The sequence below is a fragment of the Osmerus mordax genome, chromosome 3 (assembly GCF_038355195.1).
Source record: "Osmerus mordax isolate fOsmMor3 chromosome 3, fOsmMor3.pri, whole genome shotgun sequence".
NCBI classification, from domain to species: domain Eukaryota; kingdom Metazoa; phylum Chordata; class Actinopteri; order Osmeriformes; family Osmeridae; genus Osmerus; species Osmerus mordax.
This window is the reverse complement of record NC_090052.1, coordinates 17195198-17207873: the sequence shown is the minus strand read 5'-3', so window position 1 is coordinate 17207873 and position 12676 is coordinate 17195198. Positions and strand designations below refer to the sequence as shown.

Here is a 12676-nt window from a genome sequence, read left to right as displayed (position 1 = left end):
AAATTGCTGAAAAATCGACATAGTCATTGGTATTATAGATTTATCAGAGGTGAGAAAATATGATACGAATCGAAAAAGACATGACATCACCATCCTTTGTCTCATATTTTTCTAAAGCAAATTTGCATGTGTTGAATCGTTTTTTCATTTTCGGCATTAGAAAGCAAGTGTCGCAGCCCGTCCTGAGACCTTTTGTGGCGCTTGCGCGAAGTCGTTTTAGTGCCGTCTGTGTGAATGACGATCTGAGAAACGAGGGGATGATTGAGGACAGAAAGCACAGGCAAACTGGTCCCAGTGAAAGCACCAGAGATGGGGACTCACCAAACCAACTCTGCTAACTTCCCAGAGTTAACCGTCGAGTAAAGTTCACACTCTCTCCCCCACACGCACACACACGCACACACAGATGCAGAAAGTTAGCTGTACACAGATCCTTAAACTATAGATGGCCTTCCTTTTTTGGCAATGCCTTGTAGTGCACTGCATCAAATATTTGGGTGATTTCTTGTTTGGGTGAGTCGTTTTTTGAGTTTGTTACGGAGACATGTGGGTTTGTCACTCAGGCTGCCCTAGTACTCTACTTATTGGCATGGGTAAGCTCCTAACATACAGTTTGCACTCTATTGCTGTATTGTCCTGTATTCTGTATCACTACATTTTTTTCTACAGTGGCTTGCACCACCCTCGCAAGATAGACATTACATTTAGATTATGTGGTACATTTGCCAATAATTCAACTGCAATTTGTCCAAGTCAATGTCTTTGGCCTGTTTTAGAAATACCTTGTGCATCTGTTGGGAAGTAGGGAGGATAACATCACACAATATGCAGAGTTTATTGATTGAGGACCATTCCTCTAGAGTGTTGTTGGTTGAATACCAGAGACGTGGGAGAGGTGGTAGTACTTCAAGATGGATATATGTTCTGCATGTATGTAACACACGATCAGTGACTCCTGTAACCTTTTTAATGCCATCTCTGAACTTCTTTAGTCCATCATACTGATCTGTCTGACTTTAATGTAATTTTAAGATTATATTTAATAAATATCTTGTTCTTTTACTGTCCACTTTGAATCATGTGTTTGTCTGCAGTTATGAGGTAGCTTCAAAAATATCAGCTGAATTGACTTTGTAATTATCTTTATTTACTGTAACGGGTATGTGTACACAACCTAAAACATAAGACAGTTACATCTTTAGTGTAAGGTATTACATACTGTATGTTACAGGACACATGGAATGTTGTATACATGTCTTTTGAATGCAAAATGGGCCTATGACCACGATACAGGTAACGTTCTGTATGACTCCAGCTGAAGGATCTATCTGGGAGGTGCTGTTATATTCTCCTTCCTGGTTTGTCTTTAGAGAGTTCTGGACATAGTTAGCAAGGTAGGACACCATTGGTTTTGAGAGTCAAGACGTCACATATTCTTCAACTCCAGTCGTGCTACTGCAGGACACCGATCAAAGTTTCCTGAATATTAGACTTTTATTCTACTCTTCCATCTCAATCTGAAGTACAAAGTGTCAAAATGAAGCGATGCAGGACGTCTGAACTCTGTCTGGCCTCCGTCTGGCCTCCCCAGTCAAACTGACTCTTGAGACTACTCTCTATCCTCTCTAGATGCAGAGTGTTCCTATAAGCCAGCTGTCTCTCAGCACGTTTGTCTGGGAGACCCCACTCTGGGTTCCCGTATGGGGAGCAACAGAGGCCTTCAGGGACGTTTGAGGTGACATCCAGAACACAACAGGACTGAGGGGGAGAGGTGTTCGGAGGAATCTTCTGATGTTACACACGGGCATGAATTTGCCATATGTCGAGAACTCACATTTCTCGTAGTTCTTGGTCCAAGTTCTCATTACAGCTGGGTGTGATGATGCCATTGATTGCGTAGGCCTATAAGGATGTTTTAAATGTTAAAGCCTTTTATTCATATTTGAACGCAGTGTAACATTAGTATCCCCATAGCTCTATAACATACCCCATACATTATGAAGAAACCGTTCTGTCGGAGTATCTAGCCTGCTTCTTTGAATACACCTTGGAAACACAATCAAAGCCATCAGCCTAATTTCACAACCCACCTTTTAAGTAAATGCTCACTGCATATCACACATTATTTGTCATATATTGATTTATGTTCATAATGAAGGATATGTACCTCTGCAGTTTTGAACGGGCTACATTGCAGTAAGTTTATGGCAACAATGACATCACAGGAGTTTTGTTGAAGGCCCGACCATTTCTCCCATGGCTCATGAGCATCCAGGTGCACAGGCTGCAGTACAGTCTTAACCTTTGTTGCTACAGTATAAGCTCTGATACTGAAAAACCTAATCATTCAGAGAATGTTTACTGTATGTATAAAATTTAGTTACATTACACTATGATAATGAGGAAAGGACAGTCAGCACTGATTGTATATCACATGACAACATCAAATCACATTTAGGATGCATGTGTTGTAGTGTATATGTACTGTGTATGGGAGGGCCATTTCTACAGAGACCAAGTAAGCATTTTACATTGGACCCACCTTTCAAGGGACTCTTCTTTGATGTCTGACGGTTGCCAGGTGACGAAGGAGCATCTCCATGGCAAAGTGTACCACATGCTGTCCAGTGCCAGAGCCCAGCTCTAAGGCAAGCAGGTCCCTGTGGGACTGCTCCTCCAGCACGACCCACGTCACTGACAACAGGCAGTCCTGGCTCCTGCCTGCTAGCGTTGACAGCAGCATGGTCTACTGTGGGAGAGAAGCTCTCATAGACACTGATTAATGTAGTACCACCCAAGCTATTTAAAAAAAAAATCAGCTGACCCACCAGGAGTGACATTATAAACAACCTAAGGTAGTCTTATACGTTTTCTTGAGCTGAGAGTTAATGAAAATAACATGTTGGTGGAGGCTGGATGTGGCAGATGAGCAGAGCAGATGGGTCTGGAGATTACCTTGTTAAGAGGATTCTGTGCTCCACCCCAAATGATGTGCTCCACCTATGTTTAAAGGCTAAATACACTAGTCAATAAACTGAATTGGCAAATGGGAAGAGTTTATTAATGTATTAGAAAGGTGTGCAAGTGATTCACTATTGTTATTTTAATGCTTTGTTAATAAAGTTGCATGGCTTCGTTCTTGACTGATGTGCGATGCATTGTGGGTAGGTCAGGAAAATAGAGTGGAGGACGCCATGTGCTTTTGAGAGAGAGGTTCTGACAGACTGCCACACTGACGCACAGTGGTTGTGAATTCAAGGCAGCAAAAGGAGATCTGGACGGACTACAGACGGGTTACTTGTTGTACAAATACAATGTATTGCGCCAGACATTGCATTCGGACAGCACTGCGGATCGCGGTGAAGAAGCACCGGTAAGCATGAACCCAACCGGGTCATGACTGAAGCTACGGCAGAACAGTTGTGAAACAGTAGCCTACAGCTAACTGAGCTAGCTAACTACCGTAATTTTATGGACTGTGCCTTGGAATATTCAAGGACAGTTATTGAGTATATCTGCAACTATGTTCAGCAATACAGTAGCCACTTGCAATATGTGATCATGGACACATACCTGGCTAGCTATTTGCTAACTTGATGCCAACAGCCCAGGTTACATCAGTGATGGAGCTCAAGGATACCCAATTCACCTGTTCTTATCTTTAGCTTTAGCTGCATTCATAGTTTGATTTTGCTTGCTATCATCTGCTTTCGATGCATTTATGTCTGATAATCGCGGGGGTATGTAAAGCTCATCAAAGTTCGTCTGTGTTCTGGCCGCAGTGCCAAGGTCATAGCTGAGTTTTATGGCATGTGATTTTGTGTCTTGGTAAAATAATTGTCAGCTCAAACAGTTAGAGCTTTCCTCCTGCTTGAACTAACCGCTATTCATTTCAAGAATATGGTTCTATAAGGCTTTCTTATGCATGCATATTGGATTGCCTTTGCTAAATCATGCTAGTTTACGAAATGGACCGCAGCTAGACTAACGAGTATGTATGAGCTAAGACGGAGATAGCAAGCAGACATAGCTAGCTAAATTAATACAGGTGCCCGTTGAATTAGAAGGTGTTTGCAAATCGATGGTGGTGATGTTTTTGTAACACAGGCAGGAGCTCCAGATACCAGCAGTATGTGCACTAAGAACCCTCAAGACCAGTACAGCCAACCGCTCTGATGTAATCGCCTCTCCGTCTCTGGATGGAGCTCCCAAACAGTACTCTCCAAAAATCCATCAGCTGGTCAACGACATTGCCAGCCTTACCTTGTTAGAGGTGTCAGACCTCAATGAGCTACTAAAGGTATATACAGATATCTACTGTAATTGTTGGCATTTGAGGTTGATTGAATTGTTGGTATCATGAGTTGATAATGTTTGTCTTGGTCACAGAAAACATTAAATATCCAGGATGTTGGAATGATGCCTATGGGTGCAATGGCAGGAGCAGCACCCATATCTCAGGTATGCCATTTACAACTAAAACCTCCCATCAGTACAGTTGGAATTTGGTGTGCTTTACCTTTTAGCCTAAAATCATAGTCATATGCTACTTTGACCTAAACCAGCATCAACTGAATGCTTCAGAACTATAACTTTTCATACAGTATTTTGGATATAATCCTGTATGGGTTACAGGCAGTCGAGGAGGAGGCAGCGCCAATCAAGAAGGAGAAGACTCATTTTACGGTCAAACTGACAGAATTGAAAGCAGCTGAGAAGGTCAAACTTATAAAAGAAGTGAAGAACAGCATGCAAGGCTTGAACCTGGTGCAGGTATGTCTTTGCGTGTACAGTGTTTTTGTCGTATCGCTATGCATGTGCAGTTCTATGGAAGGTTTGTCCCGTTCATAAGTATCTGCCATAACGATGTTCTGATACTTTGACTTTATACAAGACATGTAATTGTTGGCTGCCAAAAGATGTAGGTGAAAGGGGTTGTCTCATGTAGGATTTTGACGATGATTGGTGACTATTACTGTGTCTGTGGGTCATTGAATCTCACTGCTGTTCCTGTCCAGGCTAAGAAGCTGGTGGAGTCGCTTCCCCAGGAGATTCGGGTCAACGTGTCCAAAGAGGAGGCCGAGAAGCTGAAAGCGGCCCTGGAGGCGGCAGGGGGCACTGTGGTGCTGGAGTAGAGCTGCTCACCCGGTCCTCTCTCTGACGGCCTGTCAGCGTGTTCCCTCTATCTGTCTCCCCTTTTTTATACAACAAAGAAGAAAGGAACCTGGGGGGGGGGGGGGGGTGTGAAGAAAACAAAACAAAAACAAAAAAAGCTGTAAAGAAAAATGCCTTTTGACAGCTCCACAATCTGCACTGTTGCCAGGGAGGATGGGAGAACTCACAGACTGAACTCTTCAGGAAACAAGCCTGAAAACACTTGCCGCCTGCCTGGCCGCTTGCCCATTTGTCTTTTTATCTGTTTATCTGTCTGATGCTTGTAGGCACAGGTTTACAGACATACTGACTGTGGGCCAGTCAGTCAGTCATTCTGTCTGTGTTCCAGCCTGGCTGGGAACCGGGGGTCTATCCTGGATATCGCGACACAGCTCCCATTGCCTGTGGTGAAAATGAACGTATTATCTAGAACAGGAACGAGTGGGCTGTGTCCTAAAGGTGCATAGGATCGATTATGTGATTAAAGTAAAAACTAAATGGTTTCCATTTCTGTTCTTCATTCAATATACTTCTACAATTGATCTAATTGGGGTGCATATTAGTTCCAAGGAAGTATTCATCATGCTCTGTTATGTTTTGTGAACAGTTTTTTACGTGTTTGAACAGATGAATGGAAGGACATTTGAACATGTCGAATGCTAGTATCTTTCTGAACCACTAGAGGACATCCTACCTCTGTACTTCAACATAGCAACTGTGTTAAATAATCAATGTCACATTCTAAGAATGCTTATTCCAGCTCTTACAGAATTAGCTGTGGGGCTTAAAATCTGGAGCCATGGATCACAGCATTTGTCTAAACCAAACGGCAGGTGCTGTGCCTGTGTTGTATTCCTATCTAGCACCATAACTAAAATACAATATCCAGGGGTTGAGACAGTTGATCTTTAATGGGACGCTACAGTATGTGTTAGTCCAATCCCATGGTGCCAGCCCACACTCATGGAGAAAATGATTGGTGTAGCTCATGTCATGGTTCATTATTCAACCAGTGGGTGTCCTGTCTCCCCAGATTTACCCCCTCCTGCCCTCTCAGAGTCAGCACTGCCCTGACTGGCCAAGCCCCCCATTCATTCTACTGTCCTGTGCAGAAATACCAAGTGTTCACAATGAACAAATGCTTTTTTGATGTCTCAACCCCTTTCCACACATGGGCTACGAAGTGTGGATTACAATGTAAAACAAGCAGTTAATAATGAAATGAAGTAGTGTTTCTGTTTGTGACCCTAATAGTCTCGCTCCCATTTGTTACTGAAGGGTCTATTTTTGCTTAATGTTATTAACCCCATATTTGTGTCTTCACTGCGCCAAACATTTTCATTACAAGTAGAATACATTTTATTCGGTGTTTTAGTCCATACATGATCCTGATCCTATAGGCCTAAGTTCCATAACAGCAGGGTTGAACAAGCTGACCCTATTTTTACATCGGTCACGTACACTTCACTTAGAAATATGCTGCGCCCTTTCTTGGCACGGGACGGTGGAGTAAACAGCTTGCATGCGTGTCGGCGTTTTTTCTCAAAGTTTACTTTAAAAAACATTGCTAAATTAAATGTTAGCAAAGCTTTTGGCAAGGCAGTTGGAGTGGACCATATAGATGGAAATGGTTAACTACACAGCTACGATACAGTTCAAGTTTATTGATATCCGTTTCCACTTGGTGCAAATCGACCACTAGCTTCAAATAAACCGCCGCTATACTTCTAATATTTTGATAACCATTCGGCTGCAGATGTAGCATATGAAATGCCTATGAGAGGAGTGTGCAGGAGGAACCCGGAGACATTTTCCTCCAATCACCTCCGCCGTTTAAGATTAGCCTAATTATTAATTAAAGGGAGTTGAAGAGAGCGAGCGAGGCCAGTGCGTAATTCCTGCGCTCGACATACACCGGCAAGATTTATTCCACCAAAATGACGGAGAAGCGCATTTCACGTTGGTACTTTGGTGGAATTTCCTCCAGCGCTGCTGCCTGCATAACTCACCCCTTAGATCTGATCAAGGTAAGAGTTAAGATCCTTACCACTCCTGGTAACAATTCTCCTGACTAGACTTTCTCAGCCATGTCTGCACAATTAGCAGGGCCGCTGGTATATCCATGGTGCGTAAATTCTGCTGTCAGAACCATAGAGAAAGCCACAGACACCCGGGCAGTTAGGCCTACCTGCTCTTTTTGCCTTACCATGTTCAGAAAGACTTAGCATGCCATGACTTAGCACTTCAATGGACTTGAGAGAATTTCATTCATTCGTACATTTCAGACTCCACTGACAACGATCTAAATGTGTATTACAAAAGTCTTTGTATAGGGTCGAATTAGGAAAATCTGCTGAAATACTTTTCAAATGGAATTTCTAAATCAATGGATTGACTCAAGACATCAGTGAAAAATGCCTCATGGCCTGGTTATGGGTTTTGTCTTTGATGGTGGGGCGAACTGGCCACATGACATCACCACAACCAGCTGTCAGCCATATATTTAGTTTCAGTGAATGGTAGTGGAATGGAAGAACTTAATGTGTTGAATGTGTAAATATAGACGTGAAACCTTTTAATAATATCACAAAATGTGGGTAGACCATGTTTTCGGAGAAAAGGTATTAGATTGTTTGGATAAGTTATAAGGCATAATGTCTAATAGTAAGTAGGTAGGTTTAATTCTCAGCTCACATGATTGCAGTACTGTTGGTAAACACTGGGGTTTGTGGTGTGGACCTCCACAGGTGCACTTACAGACCCAACAGGAAGTAAGGATGAAGATGATGGGCATGGCCATAAGTGTGGTGAGACGAGAGGGGCTGTTGGCACTTTACAGTGGTCTCAGTGCCTCCCTCTGCAGACAGGTGGGAACACACATGCACGGAGAGCCAAGTCCAACTTGAATAAAATCCAGACATTAACATGTATTCGTTTTGTACGTTCCTTCATCCAAAGTAACATAAATAGTACAAAATGATATCACCTGTTTCATTTTCCCAGATGACATACTCGCTCTCCCGCTTCGCAATCTATGAGACAGTGAGGGACATGATGGGCTCTCGGAACAAAGGACCCATGCCTTTCTACCAGAAGGTTCTACTGGGTGCCTTTGGAGGTAGGCATTGCCCAACTGTCTCTGCTGGAGACCAGATGGTCGGTCTGAGATATTTCTAAGTGACCTACCCTTCGTTTGTTCTTGTTTAGGGTTCACAGGTGGTTTTATTGGGACACCTGCCGACATGGTCAATGTCAGGTGAGATTTCTGCATAGGCAATGTTCTATGACCACATCTGTTTATAAGAATCCACTATTATTGGAATAAAAGTTTTCATTGTTGAGAAGAGCTCATTGATTACAATATATCAACACAAATGCCAATTCTGGGTTTGCCACTAGATGTCTGTGTTGTGATGCTCACAATTTATATTTCCACACATCCCTTTGTTGGAAATGTATTTTTTTTCTGTTTTATCATGATGCTGATTGTGATTTGACATAAAACATGCATGTTGTTTTTTCCATCCAGAATGCAGAATGATGTCAAGTTGCCCAAAGAACTCAGAAGAAAGTAAGTATGTGTGAGTAACAAATAATTAGTGTTTTCATCTTCCGGGGTTATGTGTACTGTGGACTATATGTTTGGTTTCATCAGTATTGTCTCTTTCTCGACCAGCTATGCCCATGCACTGGACGGACTGTTCCGGGTTTGGAAGGAGGGTAAGATGAATTGGCCTGACGTTATTCACTGTACGTCACACGACATCCTCTGACACTGTTTTCCTTTAGAGGGAATGAAAAAGCTGTTCTCTGGCGCCACCATGGCATCAACCAGAGGGGCTCTGGTAACCGTTGGACAGGTACAATGCGGGGTATGAGCGGGCGTGTTCAATTCAATGTATTTTGAAAAATGATCTTGAACTTTTCTTCTTCAGCTGGCCTGTTATGACCAGTCCAAGCAGCTCGTTTTGGCAACTGGGGCTATGACTGACAACATTCTCACCCACTTTGTGGCCAGCCTCTTCGCGGTAAGTGTTCCAATCGCTCTCAGTCACCTCGCCGTGAGTTTACGTCTTAATGTGGAAAGGTAGGATTGTAGACATCAATTTAAAAATATGTAGGCCTCACTGAGCTTTCATTTCGAGTCAATATGAGTTATTGGACTTGGCCATTTAGATTATGGGTGAATTTTAGATGTCATACTTTCGTGCCATCTGCACGATTTTGACTGCTATAGATAAGCAGAATCTTTATCATCAATGTGTGAATACACCATCCTCTCTACAGGGTGGCTGTGCAACTGTCCTGTGCCAGCCCCTGGATGTCATGAAAACCAGGTTAATGAACTCCAAGGGAGAATATGGGGTGAGCAAGGGTTTATGTTGGAGAAATATCTTATCAAGGAATGCTTCTGCTGTTTGTCACTAGTAATCCTGAGGTGTTTCGTCTGTCTGCATGTGTTGTTTAGGCTAGGGAGACGATGGCACGGCTTGAATGACAAGTGACTCTGTGTTTCAGGGGGTGTTCCACTGTCTGACAGAAACGGCTAAGCTGGGACCTAAAGCTTTCTACAAGGTCATCTTCTGTTACAGGGAAATGTAGATGTTGGTTGCTAAGTTCAAGTGTTTCTTGTGCTTTTGAAAAACTGCAGAGAACACTTTGGGACAGACAGACTTATCTGTGCGTGTCACCGCTGTGCTTCCAGGGCCTTGTTCCTGCTGGCATCCGGCTCATTCCTCACACCGTCTTAACCTTCATCTTCCTGGAGCAGCTGAGGAAGCACTTTGGCATTGTGGTCACCACCTGAGCAGAGGGCCATGACCTTTGACCTGAGTCAGCCCCAGTGCCAGAGCCACTCCCAGCCCTTCCACCATGGTTGGCAGACTGGTTCAGCGGACCCCATCTACGTAATACACCCAGCCGGGCCTGGACCCAACTGACTGCACAGAGAACCAGGACCAGGCCATGGCTGCATGACTCCTCGTTCCTGTGTCACATGCACCACTTGCAAGAAACGCATCCTTCAACTCTGGGAGGCTGCACAGTGACTGGAAGAAGACACATTAGACCATACTTTGATTGGTGACTGAATGAATGGATGCTAAGGAGTGCCTGTGACTGAATTGTGAACAGACATAGACATGTCCCTCAATGGAAATTCTATTCGAACTAAATAGCCAACTCCACATTCACCCATCCTACACTTGCTGCCTGTTTTTTATGCCCTGCAGAGGGCAGTGTTACACTGAGATTCCAATTGGTGGGTTACAGGTAGACTCGACAAGTCTCTAGTGTGGATGTGTGACAGAGGATGGATGGTTTCTTAACCCTTGTGTTATCTTCGGGTCATTCTGACCTATCAGTCATTGTGACCCACCGTCGTATTGCGACAACTTTACCGCATACAAAAACAAAGTGAAGCATTTTCTTTTAACCGTTGGGCTGTCTCAGACCCCCCACATTGCGAAGGTTAAAATAAAATTATTTTTATTTGTTTTTGTATTGGGTAAAATTGGGTAAACACAACGATGGTTCGTTATGAACCTTTGGGTCATGTGACCCGAAGACAGCACAAGGGTTAAGGAATTAGTTGATAGTTAACAAAGGCCATTCTTAATTAACTGGCTTTTGTATTTTGTACGGTAGAATTCATCCAAACGGATTGATTCACCTGAAATATTAAAACTGACTCTTGTACAGACGTATCAAATCTCCGTAAAAATCCTGTTTATTTGATAAATGAGTACTGAATAAAAAATGACTCTAATTGTGCATTCTGTCACGCTAACTTTCTCATTGTCATGCTAAATTCAGCGAGCTGTGAGTTGGGCTGTACTGTGTGACAATACATGAGTTATGTCTCAGCGAGCAGCTCTGCCAGCCTTTCTTCCTGCTCCAACTCATTGAAATAGGAATGTCTGGACAGGATCCACACTTACAGGGACTTGCGGCTCTGACTTAGGAGCACTCAGCCTATACTCGGCTGCTCATTGTGTCAGGTAGACATTCAACAAGACAAACTGCAACTTGATCTTCAGGCGTTACAAACTGATGAGACCATGGGCAGAGTTACCTTTTGACACTCACAGGACTGCACTTCTCATTCCAGTTCTGTGTGTGTCTCGTTGGAAATTCACGTGGGGGCTTGTCCGTGCGTGGGGGGGGGGGGGGGTGGATGTGCGGTTTTGCTTGTGTGTGCACTATCTAGCTTGAGGCACAATCCATCATGCTCAACTTTCAGAGAGTCCTGATAAGCTGTGTTGCTACATAGTTAACCTGCTGCATGGATCCTGTCTCCATGGCTCAGCGCTAGGCATGACACTCCAGGGCAAATTCCATGTCAGTCTTGCATTGGAAGCTACAAAAGAGGTTAAGCGAAGGTTACAGAAGATGCAGAGAGACCTCAGTGCTGTTCCACCTGCCCAAGCTGGAAGGTTGTCTTGAAAGGTTTATCTGTCATACAATAACTGAGTTTTATAACCTGACAGATTTATTTGACAGTTTAATTGTGGGACCCAAAGTATTGTGTGGCTATGAGATCAATGATAGTTGTGTGAAAGGTGTGTCTACTGTATGCATTACTTACTCTAGAGTCCTGGAAGGAGTTGGATGGCAGATGGGTGACAGATTTTTTAATGACGATTAATGAATGCATCATATAAAAACCCCACATTTCAGGCTTTTACAGTCTCTCCTCACGACTAGGAGCCCTCTCTCTCTCTCTTTCTGTGTCATACCCTGGCCTCACCTCGGTTGGCCACTGACGCAGGTTTCTTCTTGTGCTCAGTGGTTTATCAGGGATGCGATCACAGACCGTGTACCGACCACAGAGGCCACAGAGTATACCAACATCCATTAGGGAAGTGGCTAATGCAAAATACTGAGGCTGAAACCTTATCTGGGAGCATGTGGTGTGTGGTCTCTTCATCAGGGGAGTTAGGGAGGATGCTTGGGACACAACCACAGGACTGCACCTCAGGCTGGACTAGAGAATGACACACTGAGCCAAACATGGCTTTCTCTTTGGCTAGGTTTTATATCTAAACTTGATGAATGAATTAAATATGCTGGTTTGCATTGCTCTGATAACTCCCGGTGTGATCGTTTTACAGTTTACTTGGCTTCACAGTGGTTCGTCTTCATGACATCCTCGGTTTTGAACTGGTAATCGAGACATTTCAATGTGTGTGGAGACCTTATCACACAGAACACATTGCTGCCACACAGAGAACTGCATCCAAGGCAAACGCCGGAAAAGAGAGCGATCCACACTGTTTGAGGAGCAACACAGCACAGACGCTATCCAAATGCAGTAAAGGCATTAAGATAGGAACATTAGTGACACATAAATGTTGGAATGGAAACAAGCTTTTCATTGTTGTTCAAAGCAGCTTTTCCTACATCGTTAAGATAATACCCTATGTGGAAAAACAAGTTGCTGTAGGTTTGCCGTTTGGTAATTTATTCTCAACACATGCGTTCATAAACTCTGTGGGCTTGTGTTGAACGTATCATTACAGTA

General features: G+C 43.5%; 4 protein-coding genes across 5 annotated transcripts in view; 3 read left to right on the top strand and 1 right to left on the bottom strand.

Annotated features, from left to right (window-relative positions):
- The window catches only part of hgs (hepatocyte growth factor-regulated tyrosine kinase substrate), a 10207-nt gene extending 9140 nt beyond the window's left edge, over positions 1-1067 (top strand). Inside the window, 1 exon segment of the mRNA XM_067233514.1 lies at positions 1-1067. This exon segment is cut by the window's left edge and continues 426 nt beyond it. The gene's annotated coding sequence lies outside the window, so the exon portion shown is untranslated.
- A 402-nt stretch (positions 1068-1469) lies between these two features.
- On the bottom strand, positions 1470-2743 carry zgc:103625 (methyltransferase-like 26 B). The gene is given in 7 exon segments (XM_067233772.1): positions 1470-1518; positions 1619-1698; positions 1837-1902; positions 1988-2049; positions 2170-2330; positions 2543-2592; positions 2594-2743. Coding segments are annotated over 7 exon segments (618 nt in total).
- A 435-nt stretch (positions 2744-3178) lies between these two features.
- mrpl12 (mitochondrial ribosomal protein L12) lies at positions 3179-5656 on the top strand. The gene is made up of 5 exons (XM_067233168.1): positions 3179-3373; positions 4108-4300; positions 4390-4461; positions 4636-4773; positions 5019-5656. The coding sequence occupies exons 1-5, from the start codon at positions 3315-3317 to the stop codon at positions 5133-5135; spliced, it is 579 nt and encodes a 192-aa protein (XP_067089269.1). The 5' UTR covers positions 3179-3314; the 3' UTR covers positions 5136-5656.
- Positions 5657-6680: 1024 nt separating this feature from the next.
- Positions 6681-10926, top strand: slc25a10a (solute carrier family 25 member 10a). Of its 2 annotated transcripts, none has more exons than XM_067232974.1 (11): positions 6681-7181; positions 7902-8021; positions 8158-8272; positions 8362-8410; positions 8684-8725; positions 8831-8874; positions 8944-9014; positions 9090-9182; positions 9442-9519; positions 9673-9729; positions 9926-10926. In XM_067232974.1, exons 1-11 carry the CDS (start codon positions 7092-7094, stop codon positions 9959-9961), a joined length of 795 nt encoding a protein of 264 aa, XP_067089075.1. In that variant the 5' UTR covers positions 6681-7091; the 3' UTR covers positions 9962-10926. The 2 variants fall into 2 exon arrangements, with proteins under 2 accessions (XP_067089075.1, XP_067089074.1); XM_067232973.1 differs by having other exon boundaries at positions 9860-10926.
- Positions 10927-12676: the final 1750 nt, after the last annotated feature.

Excerpts from the sequence above, each read along its gene's own strand:
- mrpl12 (XM_067233168.1), top strand. The coding sequence starts at position 3,315 with ATGTATTGCGCCAGACATTGCATTCGGACAGCACTGCGGATCGCGGTG. Across the intron at positions 4,301-4,389 it reads ACCTCAATGAGCTACTAAAG|AAAACATTAAATATCCAGGA; the intron begins GTATATACAGAT and ends TCTTGGTCACAG. Across the intron at positions 4,462-4,635 it reads GAGCAGCACCCATATCTCAG|GCAGTCGAGGAGGAGGCAGC; the intron begins GTATGCCATTTA and ends TATGGGTTACAG.
- slc25a10a (XM_067232973.1), top strand. The coding sequence starts at position 7,092 with ATGACGGAGAAGCGCATTTCACGTTGGTACTTTGGTGGAATTTCCTCC. Across the intron at positions 8,875-8,943 it reads GTTCCGGGTTTGGAAGGAGG|AGGGAATGAAAAAGCTGTTC; the intron begins GTAAGATGAATT and ends GTTTTCCTTTAG. Across the intron at positions 9,730-9,859 it reads GACCTAAAGCTTTCTACAAG|GGCCTTGTTCCTGCTGGCAT; the intron begins GTCATCTTCTGT and ends CTGTGCTTCCAG.